The sequence below is a fragment of the Cucurbita pepo genome, chromosome 14 (assembly GCF_057944985.1).
Source record: "Cucurbita pepo subsp. pepo isolate OVF chromosome 14, ASM5794498v1, whole genome shotgun sequence".
In the NCBI taxonomy this organism is placed as follows: domain Eukaryota; kingdom Viridiplantae; phylum Streptophyta; class Magnoliopsida; order Cucurbitales; family Cucurbitaceae; genus Cucurbita; species Cucurbita pepo.
Genome location: NC_141811.1, coordinates 5,429,982 through 5,447,781, shown reverse-complemented (window position 1 = coordinate 5,447,781; position 17,800 = coordinate 5,429,982). Strand labels below are relative to the sequence as shown.

Sequence of the window (17,800 nt, the reverse complement as noted above, 5' to 3'; positions counted from 1 at the left end):
TAAATAAATAAATAACACTCGGTAGAATTTCATTTTTTTTATTACTAAAGTGATTTTTTTCTCTATCAAAACAAAAAATAGACTAATTATAAAACAAATCTCCTATAAAACATATATGAACTATCTGAATTATTAAAGATTTTATTTATGAAAAAATTCTTATTTATATCTGAATATTCAGTTAAATATTCGAAATAATTAGAGATTTTATTTATGAAAAATTTTCATTTAAATAAAGAATGAATAAGAGAGTTAAAAAGATTTTTTTTTAATTGAATATAGTCTTCGTTCATACTTAATTTCTCACATTTTTACTTCATTTTATAAGAATATAATATTGAAATTTTTGAAAGAATAGTTAATTTATTAAGATATTTTTTATTTTTTTAATAAGAATTATATTGAATTATAGAAATTATCTTTTAATCTTTTTTAAAAACAAAATATAGTTTTAAAAATATATTTTAAAATGAAAGAAAAATCTTAGAAACTCCATAAATAAATAATATATATATATATATATATATTATATTATATGCCCATCGTCCCCTGAACCGGTCTAGCAAATAGATTTCTGAGATTTCACGGTGAACGGGTTCGTCTTGAAAACCCTCCTACGATCTCCGCTGTGCTTAGGTCAATGTCAGATTACAGCAATCCTTCGTTCAATTCATCTCCATTATCTGCGTTTCACGTATGATTTGCAATCGTTCTCTGTTCTCGGTCAATCAAGCTCTCTCTCTTCAGATATCAACGGTTTAAGGTCAAGTGCTCCTTCGAGGTAATTCGAAATCTCTAGTATTTTGTTGGATCTCTGGATTTTCTCTCATCCTTTCGCAGTATCTTATGGTTCAATTGCCTCCTCGCCTTGATCGCACTTTCCTTCGGTCGCTCATGGCTGTCGTATAGCCGTCGATGGTGTTCCATTGATTTCTGTATTAAGGTGTTCTTGATTTCCATTTAGAGATTTGTTCTTGGTTTGATTCCGCTGGAGTCCTGGAAGATATTCACGGCAGTTTTATAGCTCCCATTATTGGCTATTTCTTAAAGTTTAATTCGTGACCTGCCCTAAGTTTGGTTTGATTTGTGCGAACATTGATTTTGATCTTTCTGCGTGTGTTTAGGGTCTACTGTACTCTGATGTAATTTTAAACTTTTTGATATCTCTCTTGTTTGGTATTGTGGTTTTTGTTGCTATACTTCGTGCGAATATGGTTTCTGCTGATGTTATCATTATTGTAACCGATGAGGTTTTTAGATTCGTAATGGCTGTAGTATTGATTATGTTTATGGTATTCTCTGATATCCTTGGTTCTGACTATGGATTTTGGGCACTAAAAACTACTACAGATCAACATCAAGGTTTTATAAACAGTTTTGCTACTTTTCAGGACGGGAGGGCAAGTCTAGGAATCACAGATTCTGGTGCCAGAGGCTTCAAAACATGGCAGATCTAGAAAATTTACTTCTTGAGGCTGCAGGAAGAACTAAGTCATCAGGGAGAAATCGACACTCTCATCCACCATCACGAAGACAGCGCGAAGGTTCATATTCTGATGCTGGAAGTGACTCGAGGGATGATGACTCAGATGATGAACGTGGTTATGCGAGCAGGAAGCCATCTGGATCTCAGGTTCCTCTGAAGAAGAGGTTAGATCCTAATGAGAGGGATGATGATGTGGGCAGCCCAGAAGAAGGGGAAGACGAAGATGTTGGTTCAGAACATGAGGGTGACAGCAGTGATGAATCTGATGTTGGGGATGATCTTTATAAAGATGACGATGACAGGCGCAAGCTTGCTGGTATGTCTGAACTTCAAAGGGAGATGATTCTTTCAGACAGAGCATCGAAGAAGAATGATAAGCATTTATATGAAAGCTTGAGATCTAAGATGGATAAAGGGAAGGCTGCCCCGTCTCGGAAAGAAAATCCTCCTCTCCCATCATCTCGTATTAGATCGTCAGCCCGATCTGCTGATAGAGCAGCTGCAAAGGATGATGCTTTAAATGAATTGCGTGCAAAAAGGTTGAAGCAGCAGGACCCCGAGGCTCACCGCAAATTGAGAGATACATCTAGAGGAAACGCAAATAATCGAAGGTTCTCACCAACAAAGCGAAAGCCCTTCACTGCTCCTAGTTTGAGTAGCTCAAGCCAAAGTGAAAGTGAAAGTAGGTTTCAAAGTGACGATGAAGGATCTACAGGAGATGGTGGAATGATTGACAGTGACGATGAAAGAACCATGCCTGGTTCAAATGGGCCAACATTTGATGATATCAAGGAAATTACTATTCGTAGATCAAAGCTTGCAAAATGGTTAATGGAGCCATTCTTTGAGGAGTTGATAGTTGGATGCTTTGTGAGAGTCGGAATCGGGAGATCAAGATCCGGGCCTATCTACAGGCTCTGCTTGGTGCGCAATGTTGATGCAACAGAACCCGATCGTCAGTATAAACTCGAGAACAAAATCACGCATAAATATCTTAATGTTATTTGGGGAAATGAAAGTTCTGCTGCCAGATGGCAAATGGCTATGGTTTCGGACTCTGGTCCACTCGAGGATGAATATAAACAGTGGGTGAAGGAAGTAGAGCGAACGGGCGGTCGGATGCTGAGCAAGCAGGATATCTTGGAAAAGAAGGAAGCTATACAGAAAGCCAACAACTTTGTGTATTCAGCAGCCACAGTGAAGCAGATGTTGCAGGAGAAAAAATCTGCCTCATCAAGGCCATTAAATATTGCAGCTGAGAAGGACCGACTGCGGAATCAGATGGACGTAGCACTAAGCAAAAACAATGAAGCCGAGGTGGAGAGGATCAAAGCAAAACTGCGCCAATTAGACGCATCCAGGAGGTCACAAATGAAAGATGCCAAGGCTATTAGGTTATCTGAGATGAACAGGAAGAATAGGGTGGAAAACTTCAAGAATGCATCCGAACTAAGACCCACGAAAGATTTGAAAGCCGGTGAGGCTGGTTATGATCCCTTCTCTAGGAGATGGACGAGGTCGAGGAATTATTATGTTTCAAACGCTGGTCAAGTCGATGGGGCTGCCGAGGCAGCTGGAAACAATGACAATATAACTCCTGCATTAGAGAGTACTGGAACAGGATCTGGAGAAGCTGGCGTGGCAGCTACCGCAGCAGCTTTGGAAGCTGCTGCTGGTGCTGGAAAGTTGGTCGATACTAACGCTCCGGTAGATGGAGGAACAGAATCAAACTTGCTGCACAACTTCGAGCTACCTATATCATTGACTGTGCTTCAGAAATTTGGCGGCGCTCTGGGAGCTCAGGCCGGGTTCTTAGCAAGGAAACAAAGGATAGAAGCCACAGTTGGGCGTCAAGTCCCTGAGAATGATGGTAGGCGGCATGCACTGACACTCACGGTTAGCGACTACAAGAGAAGAAGAGGGCTTCTTTGAAACTCAATAGTCTGTTCTGATCTTCAAGGTAAGTGCTAGACGCTCCCTTAACTTTTAGCAACATGGTCTGCCTGATTGTGGGAAATACTGGAAGAGGATCTCTGTTTGCTTCTGATTAAAGATCTCTGTTTGCTTCTGATTAAAGATATCTTAGTGAAAGATTATATCCAATGAGTGGCACGGTGAACACTCCTCTGTTTCTTCTTCTTAGGGTCAATTTAATTCACAATTTTTTAAGCATAGTTTCGTCTTGATCTATCTATACCTTTAGAGCTCATATCTTGTGTACGTAGCAATGATAATTGTATAGGCTCTCATTCATTTTGGTGTCTCTATTTTTCGTTACTTAGTGTGATTATTGCATTTTATTTATTTATTTATTACTTTGAAGAAAACATAATAATTGTATCCAATTAAACTTTGTCTAAAATTCTATGTTCAAATACCCTTAATTTTCATAATAATTGTATCCACTTAAATTCTAAACTTTTATAAACAACCCATTTAAATTCTCATCACTAATTATTATTATTATATTATTATTTTTTGTTTAATTTCTTTTTAAATCAACTTAAAACCCCGGACTCAAATATTATATCTAACTCAAAAAATATTCATAAACATTGTAGTTTGGAGATAATCTATAAAATGTTAACATACAATTTTCGTTCAATATAAAATGTTGATATATAATTTTCGTTCAATATAAAATGTTGATATATAATTTTCGTTCATATATTGTTGAAATATTTTTTGTAATTTTTTTTTTATAAAGTGCTATTTTAAAATTTTTATTGATATTTTTTAGAACAATATAAAAATTTTCTAATTAAAATGTATTTTTGGAGATTTTTTTTAAAAAAATTAAAGATTATTTTTGAAATAAATTAGTAAGTTTGTATTTTTTTTATTATTTTAGTCAAATTTAAATGAATAATTAAAGAATGTGTGTGAGTAGGGCAGTCATTAAGGACAAACATGGGAAAAAGGTAAAAATCGCGGACTCACGGGTACACAATTAGCGGGAAACATTCGGGCGGCGAAATTAGAACCTTTTCTGGACAGTGACATACAGTTCTGTCACCCATTAATTTAACCAAGATTTCAATTAGCCACCATACGTGTTTCTCTCTTACTGGACCGTGACGCTATTTTTAGCGGTGACCGATATGCTTGAAGTTTAAACCATTTTAGACCCACTGACCTGTTATATAAGTTCAGAGTCATCGACAGAAGAATAAAGAAGAAGAAGAAGAAGAAGAAGAAGGATGACGCTGGGGCTTATCAATGCGAACCCGGTGGTTCACGCTAAGAAGGAGCGGATCGCTCGCTCCGAGGACTTTCACGGTGACAACGCCGTTGATCCTCTCGAAATCTATGATATCCTTTTCTTAATTGATCGTGTTTTGACCGAATTTTTAGTTCTCCTTTCATTTTCTCTTCAGGTCTATTTTCACTGTGATTCTCGAGCTCAATTCTGATTAGGAAGTTATTAGGTGTTGTTTTAGTCTATTTTTAGAGGATTCTTTTTTTTGTTTTTTGTTTTTAAATTTTCTGGCGCTTTCTTTGTGGCCGAACGAGTGATTTTTTGGCTGATTTTGTGAAAATTGAGTTTTCTCGTTTCTTTTGGAATCTGTTATTTGATAGTCAATTTGAAAATTTCTTGTCCTTGACTCGAATTTTGGCACATTTCGTGAGGGATATTAGAGATCCGGAGCATCCGTATTCGTTAGAGCAGCTTAGTGTTCTTTCAGAGGAATCGATCACCGTTGATGAGAAGCTAGGGCGTATCCTGTAAGCAGAACCGAAATAGTTCCATTACTTCTCTGCCTCTTTGATTTTGAGAGGCAATTTGAGATTATTGATTTCTAGTCATATTGATTTAACAAACTCATTGCCAAAGACTCCTAGTCTAGGGAAGTTTGATTGAAATGCCTTCAGCTTCAAATTCCTAAATCGTTTGCTGAATTAATGTTTATCTCACAGGATTACTTTCACTCCGACTATCCAGCATTGTAGTATGGCGACTGTGATTGGCCTCTGTCTGAGAGTGAAACTTAAACATTTCTTCCCCCCACATTACAAGGTCAGATCACATTCCTTTCCTTATCAATAGACTTAAAGCTTTGGAGTACTGCTTCTTCATTTTCAGTTATACTCTCTACTTGATGCAATCACCAGATACTGATGACATTTGTGTTTTATGTATGGATATGAATTCGAGTTTGAAGAAGTTTGTTGGCTTTTGAAATAAATGGTCATGATAATAGTGCGCTTGTGTTCCATCTCACTTGCCAGTACCGTTTGGATGTAACTTTTAGATATGTTCTTTTGGTGCCTGTTTGATAAACTTGATGGATTATGCATATTAGGTAGCCGTCTAACGAAACTGTGGAAGAACTTATTATTCAAGAAACCAAATTATTGATGAAAGCACATAAAGAGCAGAATTAAAAAAAAAAAAAAAAAAAGAATAACAATTTAAATTTTTTTAAAAAAAAAATCCCACAGTCCTGTTTAAATTTTTATTTATTGTTTTTACTTTTAAAACTTATTTGGAAAGGTATCTTGGTCTTGCTTTTCATGTAAGTTATACCTAAAATAATTAATCATTTTTTATTGACAATATAAGAAAAACGAAAAATAGAAAAGGTTTCTTTCTCTTTTATTTTAAATTTATCATCTCAATTTCAAAAAACACACGTATACACATTAAAAATACAACCTCTGTAGTTTAGTTTGTGCAGATAACTAGAATTTATAGGACTTATTTGTGAATTCTGTTGTAATAACAAGAGACAATCATCTATTCAATTCAAATGAATCCCTGTACAAGACTTTTGTTCAATGTTCATTTAATTTCATGTTTGAATATATATGATGGCAAAAGGCTGAATTACTTTATTATCTTATTAGCTGATCTGATATAATCATGAAATCAACTTGAACAATTTGAATCTTGCTCGAGTTTAGATCATCCAGTATGTTTGCTTATTATAGAATTTGCAGGTTGACATCAAAGTGTCTCCAGGATCCCACGCAAATGAAGAGTCAGGTGATATTAAAACATTCTAAGGTGTTATTAGATCTAGATACCCATTGGAGAAAAGACCATGACATCAAAGATTGAACTTGTTAGAACCTTAAATATTTGATAACGAATATTTCTAATGAAGGGTATTAATATTCGACATTGGTTGAATCACCATTAGTTTGGTTCTATTCTATTATAATCAAATAATTGTGCATAACGTGTCAGAATTTAGTGCTAACTTATTTCTAGTTTGAATTAGTTATGGAATATATGATATTCATAATCTTCCAGAATATATTAGTTAGGAAATATATTTTAGATATCGTAATCAAATTCATTTTATTTTATTATCAGGATTTAGTTAGTTTATATTTTCTTGGGAGATATTATTTAGTATCTTGTATCCTATTTAAGGGTTGTGAATATCAATGAACATTCGATCCCAATTCTTTTTCTTATTCTTCTTTCGTTGAGTAATAATATTTTCATATCTATGCACACTTTTGAGTGGTAGATATTGCGTCATAACGGAACTGAATTCACTCTATTTGAGTGAGTTCACTCTATTTGAGTGAGTTCAGTTTGGTAAATTAGGTTGGTTCAGTGTTGTTATATCCTTAGTTTTCTACTTCTAGTTACCGCTGACAGTCTCGTGCATTGTGTTTTCTGATCTTTAAATTTGTTCTGTTTTGTTCTTTGTTTTTGGCGGTGAAAGAACAGTTAATAAGCAGCTAAATGACAAAGAGAGAGTTGCAGCTGCTTTGGAGAATCCAAATCTGCGTCAGCTTGTAGATGAATGCCTGGATTCTAGTGAGTTCTGAATAAATCAAATATCATCGTACAGATGATAAGAAAAAAGGTAGTTCCCTAATGTTACAAAATAGAGGTTAAAGTATATAAACTACCCCTTAAAATCTCAGACTTAAAGTTCTACTCTTTTACTTTTAAATTTCAAAATTGGTCAGTAAATATAGAAACATATAGAAACATATGGATACATATAGATACATATAGATACATAGATCTATATATAGCTATCTAGTTATATAGATCTCTATATCGATATATATCTATATAATATATATAGATATCTATAGATCTATATATAAATATCCATATATAAAAAATGATTTCAGTTATTTCAATGATGCTCCTATTTTTTTTTTTTATACCTATCATATAGGTATCTATATATCTATATATAAATATCCATATAAAAAAATGATTTCAGTTATAAATATATCCATATATATCCATCTATATCCATTTCTATATCTGTTATATAGATATCTATAGATCTCTATACAAAGATCCATATATAAAAAATGATTTCAATCATAAATATATCCATATATATCTATATGTATCTATTATATATATATATATATATATATATATATATATATATATATATATATATAGATAGATAGATGATGAAATTGATGCAATAGTTGAAATAAAAATTAGAATGTGTATTTGATATATATATATATTTTTTTATTATTATTCTCCCTCTCCGGTAATGAAATTCTTAATTGGCTGAAAAAAAAAAAAAAAAAAAAAGAAGTTCAACACACTATTGGGTACTTCAATTTTGATTCAAACCAATCAGCTTTACATGAAATGGGGAAGTGGATGTGTTTAGATTCTTCTAAATTTATTTGCTATTTCTCCGTCTATTATGAGAATAGAGTTATTTCTGGCTGCCAGGTTATTCTTTGAGTCCGAGTATTCAATACTATTTCTAATTTTTAAAAATTGGAGATTTCTTTTTATGTGCACATTACTTGATAAGAATTTTGAATTTGCAGGTTGAGTTTGTATAACTTAAAGTGGGTGAAGGAAATCTCGCTTGCTATGTGAGTTTAGGTTTAACCAACTTCAATTTACTTAATAATTTTACTCTTTTTAAAAGACTTTTGAGTGAGTGATATGTTTGAGGATATTATTCTAAGCTAAGGGGATGATATTTTTAAGATATAAATAGGAAAATAATGAGCTTTGGTATATGACTGTGTTATCAACTATTTTGAGCAATTGATATTCATATCATAACCTACAAGATAAGTAGTCAAAGTATCGTATTAGGATTAATTTGCTCTTTAAATACATTTTATAGGGAAAAAGAAAACTAATTATCTAGTTTAAGTACTCATTGGAGACAGTTAAAAAGAGATTCGTGTGTCTAATAGGTTTAAATTTTAAAAAGTATTGTAGATTATTATGTTTAACTAGACTAAATTTTAACACGCTTTATGTCTTAATATCGATATTTTTAAATTTTAAAAAATAAATATTCTGTAGTAAAATTTTATTTTATTTTTATTAAGTCTCAATTTATTCAACATTTTTTTTCAAAATTAATATAATATATTAAATTTAACGTGAAACATTATTGAATTTTATTTAATAGTATCATTAATTTTTGTCTTAACAATTAAATATATCTTTAATACATAAAAACAAAGAATAACGTGAAGTATATATCTGCAATTTAATTGTTGAACCAAGACTTTTTTTTTATATAAAATTAATTTGTATCTGAATTTTTCTTTTTTTTTTATAAAAAAAGGAACAAAATTCTAACTTATTCCAAGTGTTCTAAAAATTCAAATAATAGATAAATATAATCATTGCAATTTTTTTTTTTTTAATGGAAGGTTAAACATTTACCTTCTTTCACCCCCAACGTCCTTGAATTTTTTTATTAAAGATGGTAATAATTAAATTATTAATTTTTGTTCGTCATCCACTTGGGTTGTTTGGATTTTCAAAATATTAGGTTATGATACTTTTTCTGCTAGTTTTTTTTAGTAATATCGACGGTTATTGGGCATTTTCTTATTAATTTTTGGACAATCCTAAGTTGGAAGGTGGAATCTGAGACTTGAATATACCTAAATTCATTATACCAAGTGGGTTTGTAATGCAATGCACCTAAAACATTAAAGATAAGGTTCCTCTCTCTATAATGTATTATAAATAAATAGATGGAACAAGTAAACAAGTTATGAGTTTCTTTTTTCTTTTAAAGAGAGGCCTGCTAAATTATTGGGCTTTGTTGACCTCCTAAGTTAACATAAAACTACAAAAGGTTCCTTCAGTCTCATAGGTTTAGTTAGCAGAAACAGAAACTATTACCTATGGATGGCTACTAGCTCCTTCGCATTATTATTTTAGTTTCAAAATGCTGTAAAGGGGAGGCATGAGACATACCAGTTAGTTAGTTTGTTGCAGTAATGGGCTCTGGTGCGACTTCTGGGCCAGAAGAAGGCCCATTTGTGATATGGTGGGCCTTCTCATCAAGGCCCCACACTTGTGCAGCTTTAAGCTCGTCTTGGGCCATCATCTGAGAGAACTGCTGGTGATCATACTCGAGTGTGGCTTTACCTCCAAAAACACTGGGAAGGTTTTCCATGTCGAAGTATGATTTCATCAGCTCCACGCTTCCTTTGTCTTTGGGATTTACAAACTTTACCTTTTGAGATGTCTTTGGATCTAAGAAATACTTGATGGCCTATAAAAAATTGGAAAAGGATGGCTAATATTGATGAATTTGGAAAAGAAATGTGATATATAAGTGAATGGAATTAAAGAGCAGAGCATACCTTCCAGAAGGCTTGAAAAATCTTGGGTGGATTGTAGAGGAATGCAACGGCGAGTCTCTCGGGGTAATGGTTCTGCAAGATATTGATAACATCGGAGGCTATTTTGACGGAGACATTGGTTTTCATTGTAAATCCGGTGAAATCTATTAACCAACACATTTGTTCTTGACCCTCAACAAGGTTCAGAATCGCATTCTCTAGAAGATAGACTAGATGCCGCACGCTAACTTCTGATGGAGTTGTGTTCTGAAATTATTTAAAAGTGGGTACTGGAAATAGTCAGAAAGTGAAATGCCAAAAAAACAAAACAAAAAGATCAGCACTTATAAATATCAATTGAATGAAAGTCACAGAGGGAATGATGTTTATATTCAAATAATACTATCTCGTCGGGGTGAGGTCTCTTGGGAAGTCAAAAACAAAGTTACTAGAACTTATGCTCAAATTGGACAAAATCATATGAAGAGTCGTGTTCATCTAACAAATTGGACCACTTCTATACTTTATTTTTTTTAATTCAAGTGTCTCTTGTTTATTCCTTTTTTCAATTTACCACAGGAGAAAAAGATTTAAATACGGCTATAAATATTTCAACTAGTTGAATTACATTTAGGTTGAAAAGTACCTTAGAGTTTTTTTTTTTGTTTTTTCTATTCGAACTTTTATACACGATTTTTTTATTGGTATGTTAAAAAAATAAACATATTGTGATTTAACATGGTTTGTTTTATTTTATTTTTTTTAAAAAAAAAAAAACTGAATTTTGAATAGTTATTATGAGAAAATAAGAGTTCATGATGACATTAAAAATTATAAGGAAAAGTGGGGACCAGCAAATATACCTGCATTCCAGGTCTCATTATGAGCACAGATCTTCCCTGTCGATCGCAAAAATTTGCTCTCGACACTTTTCCAGTCTCGCCTTCAAATGCTACTTCATGCTGTATCAGAAAAATGCTTCTTAAAATTCCATGGAATGCAACAATGCACTTCATAGAGAAAAATATGACAATAAAAATGAACTAAAAGAGCAAAAAAAAAAAAAAATCCACAACATTCATAGCAAGGTCATCGGGAATCAAAGTGCAAAGAATAAAATTTAGAAAACTAAATTTTTTGTTAGATGTTTGAGGGATACAAAGTTGTATAATTCAACTTACCCAACGGATTTCTTCGGGCTTGTAAGCTGCCCTCCACTTGAGCGTCTCTTCTAGCATTTTCCTTGCCTTCTCAACATTCCAGTTTCGAGCTATCAAATATCTCCTCAGACATGCATCGGTGCAATACTTTGAACTTCGACTAGACAGAGGCCCAAGAGCAGCCCTTAGTTCATTGATCTGTACGGGAAAAATAGTTAGTTACGCCTTTCTTCATAAAACAGAATTAAATTATTTCACCCTTAAGTATTCATATATTTCTAATCCTGTTCTTAAAGTTCTTTTCGTCTTATAGTATCTGAGTCAAGGACTGCACAAACTTGTGCGAATGAAAACAGCTCTTATATCTGAAAACTTGATGCGTTAACTCGCCATAAGAAGAACGGACATGAACGATAAAATTGATAAAAGTACATAATTATCTATAATTCATGAAAATTTTTAGTTTGGATGGGGACGGTGGAATCTGGTCAGGAGCTATAAAGATGTTAAGAAAATTAAATTTGAGATGGGAAATGATATTTCAACGCAAGGATACTAATTTACCTGACCCCAAGACTTCAGAACTTTAATTTCCCCTGAAAATAATAACACCCAATCTATACTTTGGCTTCAATATATTTAGATAAGTTTCCAGAGATGCGAGAAAGGAACAAAAACAATCACGGTATGATTTTTATCCAACCGTTCAATCTAACAACATGAAAGCTATTGTTGATAAGAATTAACTGGATTGTTACCTTCCCGTCTTCTTGTGTAGAATCATTATCACGGTGATTATGACTTTGAGAATGCTTCTTTGAACGAAACATATCAATCAGCAATGGAGCACAATGTGCAGCAAGAAAAACCTACAAATAAAGCCATTAATTAAACTTCTGTGGCTATTTGAGTGAGGATTGATATCAGAATCTGGAGCTTTAGATATTAAGAACACCATTACCCACAATGATCGGATTAGATTAAATAAAACCATGATGCTATTATTTAAAGAGTCCTTAAAGCATTCTTCATTAGTAATATTAATAGGGACAAAAATAAAACGTGAAGGATTGGACATTGTCAAATTAAAAGCCCACGACTCGAATATTTCTATACTTCAAATTACAAAAGAAAACAAAGGTTTTCCCCAAACAATTGTAGCAATACAATTGAAAAAAGAAAAAAATGGTGAGAAGTTACAGGAAAATCATTTGGAGCCTGCGGATTTTTGAATCTACATTGTGAAGGCTTCCACGACTGTTTTTCCTAAAATTCCTAATCGGTAGCAATATCGGCCGCTGTTTGTATCTTCAAGATCTCTTAATCCAATTTTAAGTCGCACAGTTTTATGCCAGTCTGTTCAGGACTCAGAACAGGCAACAGGCAACAGACAACAGATAATCCAATCCATAAATGGAGGGAATGGTATCCTAAACAACAACATACTGCAAGACCGCAAAATTAACTACCGGTATGTATAAATAAATCGATAGGCATTCCCTATTTGAATCAAGCAATACTAAATGAAAATTTAACCATCTGAAGAACATAATCAACGAGATCGATCCTAATCCTTCAACTCCATCGGAAACGAATCTAGAATCACAGAAACAGAGTCTTACACAAATGTCCGAAATCCATACAACAAAATCGACTCCGTTGACCGTAACAGGGGATTGAAAAACAAACAAACCGATAAAACCGGAAAAGTCCAGAAAAAGACAGTAATTAGAGAATCCAATCCAGGACAAGCTAAAGTGATCGAGAGTCAAAACCGATAAAACAATAATCATCCACGCAAAACTCGGTAACAATCAGATCTACTCCAAAACACACGCACAAGTAGAGCGGAAAGAAGAAATCGCAAGATTCCAAAACCACAACAGAATAGTAGGAGAGAATTTACAGAAAACGCACCTGAAGCAAGTAGAGGGCTAAGAAACCAAAAGCGGAAACTCCTTCAGCAAAAACAAAGATCAATTAAAATACTAATAAATCGAATCCATTGGTTGAATGCTTTGATTCTTCTTCCTTACAAAGGTGGTATAAGGTCGTTGTTCTTGTTACGGAAAAAGAACGCGTTGCAGAGACGGTGAGAGAGAAGCTACACGTGAAGAAACCGTAGCTGTGCCACCAGAAATCAATGGAGGCCACGATTTCCTCGTCAGCGAAAGTGCGGAGAAGAAAATGTGCAGTTGGCGTTTGGAGGTTTATATAGGAGTTTTAAAGTGGGGTCCACTAGCTAATTGTTAGAACCCAAAATCACCATCACGCTAAGACTTCTGTTGGGCTTTCTTTTCTTTTCCTCTTTTTTACCCAAAATAATTTTTATCATCTTAAATAATATATATATATATATATATATATATATATATATATATTTTTTTTTTTTTTTACTGAACCACACGACGGTAAAATGTCTCTTTTTCCTCGTGGATTGATTGGGTCCACAAATTTTTTACTTTGTTTACCTAATACCAATTTCAACTTCACTGAGAAGTCTAACATGCTTGAGTTCTAACTTAAAAATTTGTATCACACTTTTTTCAACTTAAAATTTAGTTAAAATTTGTAATAAATTTGTTAGAAATCACAAATTTCTCGTGATTTTACTTTTTAGTTTTTCCAAAACACCTTATATCAATGGAGATAATACTTCTTACTTCCTAATTATCCATGTGAGGCTACCTTTTTCAATAGTATCTGAAAAAACTTAATGGAAGGAAAAGTTAATCATTATCAAGGGAGCACGAGCACATTGAACTATCCATGTGGCTGAGAGCCCTCACAACCCAAGCACAATGACACAATTATCAGGGGGGGCGCTCTACCACTGAGCTAACAGCCCATCGTGCGGGCCTCCCGCTAGAGCCCGCTATGCCAAAAGCGAGAGAAACCCCATCCCTCTCTTTCCTTTTTTCGCCCCTATGTCGCCACACGGGAGAGACATGGAGACGTAAAAAGGGGATGCTATCAACTTGTTCCAACCTAGGATCAGTGTGATAATTTACAGCATTTTTACAAATATAAACTAAAATATTGAATATTAAAAATACTCCTAAAATTACTCAGTTAAAATATACAAATACATACATAATATTAGTTTTGATAGTTAAACGAGTGGGAGCTAAATCTTGGTCAATGACTCAACGTGGACAATTATTAATAATAATTTTTATGATATGAATTAAATTGTTACAATTATCAATTTATTAAAATTAAATTATTATATACTAATTTAATTTAGAGTGTAAATTGTTGACAAAAAAAATTAAAGTTAATTATTAGTTTCATAAAAATGGATCAACGGAAAGAATATTTAAGAAATAAAAGAAGAAAAAGAAATGCTTCTTCTCTTTTGGCTGGCTCTTGTAGACCACGACCAGTCAAAATAAATTTAAAAAAATAGCATATAATTAAATCAATTTTAATAATAAATAATAATAATAATCTATTTCTTGAAGAATGTGAAAAGAACGAGTGGAAGGGACGGCATTAAATAATTGACCGTTAAAAAGATGCTTTTGAATCGGAAGACTTTTTCTACGGTTGACATGGCACATTTTCTAGGGGGTTATATTATTTTATTCGAATTCTTGGAATAATCCACGTGTAATAAAAGATTCTTTTATAATGGGTTACGTACAAATTATTTTAATTTTAATTATATTTATTGTTTTATGGTCAATTATTCCTTCATCTTGTCTTTTCTTTCATGGCTATGATAGCTCAGGTTTTCATACTCTTATAAATGAATAGATTTTCATACTCTTATGATAGCTCAGGTTTTCATGGCTATAAATTATTCCTTCATATATCAATAGATTTTCATACTCTTATAAATGAATATTTCATTCTCTTTTTCAATCGATGTGTGATTTTACACTCTACCCTTCTCATGACCCATAGTTTTTGTTGACACTCATTTCCCTCTCTAATCGATTTCGTCTACTCTAGGTTGGGGCGTAAGTCCTGGTGGGGAAGTTATAGACATCTTTCCGTACTTTGTGTCTGGAGTACTTCACTTAATTTCCTCTGCAATATTGGGTTTTGGCGGTATTTATCATGCACTTCTGGGACTCGAAACCCTTGAAGAATCTTTTCCATTCTTCGGTTATGTGTGATATTTATCATGCACTACCATTTTGGGTATTCACTTAATTTTGTTAAGTATAGGTGCTTTTCTTCTAGTATTCAAAGCTCTTTATTTTGGAGGCGTATATGATACCTGGGCTCCCGGGGGAGATGTAAGAAAAATTACCAACTTGACCCTTCCTCAGGACCCATAGTCCTCGTCGACACTTATTTCCCTCTCCAATCGATTTCGTTATCCTCTCCAATCGATATGGGATCTCACAATCCACTCTCCTTCGAACCCCAGCATGTTTGCTGGCACTCGTTCCCCTCTCCAATCGATGCGGGATTTCACAATCCACTCCCCTACGGAGTCCAGCGTCCTTGCTAGCACTCATTCCCCTCTCTAATCGATATGAGATCTCACAATTTACTCCGCTTCCAAGCCCAATATCCTCACTGATACTCGTTTCTCCTCTCTAATAGATGTTGGATCTTACAAAGATATAATAGTATAGGGGTAGATCTTGCCTGAAACTTTGATCGAACAAGATCAGATGACCATAAACAAACAATTTTGGTAATAACAAAGAACGGATCATGGTGAAACTAAGTAGAAAGGCATGCATCCCTACCAAACAGAGCTAGTACCACACAGTTGCATAATTACGTTTCTATGAAGATCGCAAGAGAAATGCTGTAAATTCAGTTGAGGAGTACTTCAAACCTTGAAGTCATCATAGACAGGTTAGAACCGAGTTGTGAGTGTTAGACGAACACGACTCTCCACAATGGTATGATATTGTCCACTTTGAGCATAAGCTCTCATGGCTTTGCTTTGGGCTTCCCCAAAAGGCCTCAAACCAATGGAGTTAGTATTCCTCACTTATAAACCCATGATCATTCCCTAAATTAGTCGATGTGGGACTTCCATCATCCAACACCTCCCCTCGAACAAAGTGCGCCTTCCCTTAATCGAGGCTCGACTCCTTTGGAGTCTTAGTCATTTTTGACTGCCTTCGAGGAGGGGCTTGGCTCCTTTTCTTTAGGAGTTCTTTGTTCGATATTTGAGGATTTGAGGATTTATCAATCTATTGGCACGACTAAGTTTAGGGCATGGCTCTGATACCATGTTAGACGAACACGACTCTCCACAATGGTATGATATTGTCCACTTTGAGCATAAGCCCTCATGGCTTTGCTTTGGGCTTCCCCAAAAGGCCTCAAACCAATGGAGTTAGTATTCCTCACTTATAAACCCATGATCATTCCCTAAATTAGTCGATGTGGGACTTCCATCATCCAACAGTGAGATCTTTCAGATTCCATTTCCGGCCATGATCAACGTCCACTATCCATCCAAATTAAGAAATTACAATACTGGAAAAACTTGAAAAACTTTCAGTAAAAGTACTATGCATCGCCATAAACTAGCCTAGCAGCTTGAAAATACAGATGAATACTTTCATTCACAGTTCCACAATTCAGAAATGTTGATATCAAATCATTGGATATAAAAGAATCGAAACATTGGAAAACTAGGCAGCGGATAATTAAGTAGTGAGTGAATGTGCAAGCCTGATGATGATCAAACTCTTTCTTAAATCTTATTGCCTGACCTAACTGTAAGATCAAACAGTAATTTCGTATTGATTTTGATAACAACATGCGAGTATTTGAGTGAGGATTGATATTAGAATCTGGAGGTTTAGATATTAAGAAGAACACCATTACCGATAATGATCAGAGTAGATTAAATAAAACCATGATGCTACTGTTTAAAGAATCCTTAAAGCATTGCGCGTTCGTGAGATTAATAGGGATGAAAAGAAGCGAAGAAATGGAATTCTCAAATTGAAATCTCATGAATCGAAAATTTCTGCATTTTTTCCGTAAATAAATTCAAAATACTAACCAGAGAATCCATTGGTTGAATGCTTTGATTCTTCTTCCTGACAAAGGTAGTAAGCGGGCGTTGTTCTTGTTACGGAAAAAGAACGAGTTGCAGAGACGGTGAGAGCGAACCGAACAGGAAGAGACGGTGGCACGCCACCAGAGATCAATGGAGGCCACGATTTCTTCGTCAGCGGAAGTGAGAAGAAAAAGGCTGAGGGCATGCGTTTGGGGGGTTTATATACGGGTTCAACAGTGGGGCCCACTTGTTGGTTTTTGTGTAAGGAACCCAAAGAAACACTATCACTCAAGTTTTTTTTTTATAAATAAAATAAATAAATATATATATATATATTTTTATTATTATTATTATTATTTTTTTTTTTTTTTTTGCTCATGTAAATATAAATAGGTACATTATGAATGAAAGCGAGAATAAAGCAACCAAATTTTTATGAGAAATCTTTATTAGTTAAATTTAGATTTTTTTTCCTCTAATAATTAAAAGAACAAAAAAATGAATTAAAAAAAGATAATGATCTGGATGGATTCGAACCATCACCCTCTCAAAACCCATCCAGGAAATTGAGCGCTCTCCCATTTTTGAGCTTACAGATCAATACATACACATACT

General features: G+C 34.0%; 3 protein-coding genes across 11 annotated transcripts; 2 read left to right on the top strand and 1 right to left on the bottom strand.

Moving 5' to 3' along the window:
• Nucleotides 1-547: 547 nt before the first annotated feature.
• On the top strand, nt 548-3,749 carry LOC111810388 (protein RTF1 homolog). 2 transcript variants are annotated; one of them, XM_023697094.2, is made up of 2 exons: nt 548-781; nt 1,392-3,749. In XM_023697094.2, exon 2 carries the CDS (start codon nt 1,445-1,447, stop codon nt 3,416-3,418), a length of 1,974 nt encoding a protein of 657 aa, XP_023552862.1. In that variant the 5' UTR covers nt 548-781; nt 1,392-1,444; the 3' UTR covers nt 3,419-3,749. The 2 variants fall into 2 exon arrangements, with proteins under 2 accessions (XP_023552862.1, XP_086973322.1); XM_087117196.1 differs by lacking the exon at nt 548-781 and adding an exon at nt 799-943.
• An 890-nt stretch (nt 3,750-4,639) lies between these two features.
• LOC111809761 (protein AE7-like 1) lies at nt 4,640-8,459 on the top strand. Of its 5 annotated transcripts, none has more exons than XR_015411637.1 (6): nt 4,640-4,800; nt 5,109-5,212; nt 5,405-5,504; nt 6,428-6,473; nt 7,168-7,311; nt 8,264-8,459. XR_015411637.1 is itself a non-coding variant. In XM_087117230.1 (6 exons), exons 1-5 carry the CDS (start codon nt 4,687-4,689, stop codon nt 7,271-7,273), a joined length of 465 nt encoding a protein of 154 aa, XP_086973356.1. In that variant the 5' UTR covers nt 4,640-4,686; the 3' UTR covers nt 7,274-7,311; nt 8,264-8,459. The 5 variants fall into 5 exon arrangements, 3 of the variants coding, with proteins under 3 accessions (XP_086973356.1, XP_086973355.1, XP_086973357.1); XR_015411636.1 differs by having other exon boundaries at nt 6,419-6,473; XM_087117230.1 differs by having other exon boundaries at nt 7,173-7,311.
• Nucleotides 8,460-9,397: 938 nt separating this feature from the next.
• Nucleotides 9,398-17,471, bottom strand: LOC111810697 (uncharacterized). 4 transcript variants are annotated; one of them, XM_023697450.2, is made up of 8 exons: nt 17,189-17,471; nt 16,587-16,624; nt 16,001-16,039; nt 11,958-12,068; nt 11,221-11,397; nt 10,903-11,001; nt 10,061-10,306; nt 9,398-9,969 (listed from the first exon to the last, which is right to left on the bottom strand). In XM_023697450.2, exons 4-8 carry the CDS (start codon nt 12,027-12,029, stop codon nt 9,676-9,678), a joined length of 888 nt encoding a protein of 295 aa, XP_023553218.1. In that variant the 5' UTR covers nt 12,030-12,068; nt 16,001-16,039; nt 16,587-16,624; nt 17,189-17,471; the 3' UTR covers nt 9,398-9,675. The 4 variants fall into 4 exon arrangements, with proteins under 4 accessions (XP_023553218.1, XP_023553217.1, XP_086973673.1 ...); XM_023697449.2 differs by lacking the exons at nt 16,001-16,039; nt 16,587-16,624; nt 17,189-17,471 and adding exons at nt 13,117-13,157; nt 13,236-13,399; XM_087117547.1 differs by lacking the exons at nt 16,001-16,039; nt 16,587-16,624; nt 17,189-17,471 and adding exons at nt 13,117-13,133; nt 13,236-13,399.
• Between the last annotated feature and the right edge of the window lie 329 nt (nt 17,472-17,800).